This window comes from Elephantulus edwardii, unplaced genomic scaffold, assembly GCF_000299155.1.
Source record: "Elephantulus edwardii isolate Elephantulus edwardi_28Jun2011 unplaced genomic scaffold, EleEdw1.0 scaffold00265, whole genome shotgun sequence".
NCBI lineage: Eukaryota > Metazoa > Chordata > Mammalia > Macroscelidea > Macroscelididae > Elephantulus > Elephantulus edwardii.
The window spans coordinates 2704458-2705763 of NW_006400015.1; the positions used below are offsets into that span (position 1 = coordinate 2704458).

The following is a 1306-nucleotide window of genomic DNA, read 5'->3' on the forward strand; positions in this document are numbered from 1 at the left end:
CAGGGGCAGGACCTGGAGCAGGAGCTGGACCAGGAACAGGGCTAGAAGCAGGAGAAGCAGGAGCTGGACAAAGAGCCGGCCCAGGAGCCAGGCCGTGAGAAGGGCCTCCAGGTGGGCCCGGAGCAGGAACTGGGCCTCCAGCGCTGGGCTGGGGCTGTGTGGTTCGCTCGTCACCGCTCACCCCTCACCGTGTGCGTTTGTCTCCTAGGTCTCTGTGCAGGTGAGCAGCGGCGAGGCCTGAGCGTGGCCCTGGCGCTGCTCGGGGCCCTGCTGCTGGCGGGGCCGGCGGGGGCGGAGAGGGCCTGCCCCAAGAACTGCCGGTGTGACGGCAAGATCCTGTACTGTGAGTCCCACGCCTTCGCCGACATCCCTGAGAACATCTCCGGGGGCTCCCAGGGCCTGTCTCTGCGTTTCAACAGCATCCAGAAGCTCAGAGCCAATCAGTTCGCCGGCCTGAACCAGCTCATTTGGCTTTACCTGGACCACAACTATATTAGCTCGGTGGACGAGGACGCCTTTCAAGGGATCCGAAGACTCAAAGAGTTGATCCTGAGCTCCAACAAAATCACCCACCTGCACAACAAGACCTTCCACCCGGTGCCCAACCTGCGCAACCTGGACCTGTCCTACAACAAGCTGCAGACGCTGCAGTCCGAGCAGTTCAAGGGCCTGCGCAAACTCATCATCCTGCACCTGCGCTCCAACTCGCTCAAGACCGTGCCCATCCGCGTCTTCCAGGACTGCCGCAACCTGGACTTCCTGGACCTGGGCTACAACCGCCTGCGCAGCCTGTCCAGGAACGCCTTCGCCGGCCTCCTGAAGCTCAAGGAGCTGCACCTGGAGCACAACCAGTTCTCCAAGATCAACTTCGCGCACTTTCCCCGCCTCTTCAACCTCCGCTCCATCTACCTGCAGTGGAACCGCATCCGCTCCATCAGCCAGGGCCTCACGTGGACCTGGGCCTCGCTGCACAACCTCGACCTGTCCGGGAACGACATCCACGGCATCGAGCCGGGCACCTTCCGCTGCCTGCCCAACCTGCAGAAGCTCAACCTGGACTCCAACAAGCTGACCAACGTGTCCCAGGCCACGGTGGACGCGTGGATCTCGCTCGTGTCCATCACGCTGTCCGGGAACCTGTGGGAGTGTGGCCGCGGCATCTGCCCGCTCTTCTTCTGGCTGCAGAGCTTCAAGGGCGCCAAGGAGCACAGCATGATCTGCGCCGGCCCCAAGCACATCCAGGGCGAGCGGCTGAGCGACGCCGTGCTCGCCCACCGCATCTGCGCGCAGGGCCCGGCGCCCAGCA

The 1306-nt window shown here is 64.0% G+C and overlaps 1 protein-coding gene across 1 annotated transcript in view; it reads left to right on the forward strand.

Annotated features, from left to right (window-relative positions):
• Window positions 1–1306, forward strand: part of LOC102850681 (leucine-rich repeat transmembrane neuronal protein 4-like) — a 2790-nt gene that overhangs the window by 1005 nt on the left and 479 nt on the right. Inside the window, exon 2 of the mRNA XM_006899652.1 lies at window positions 46–1303. Within this exon, the coding sequence (XP_006899714.1) occupies window positions 46–1303 (1258 nt within the window). The remainder of the gene's footprint in view (window positions 1–45; window positions 1304–1306) is intronic.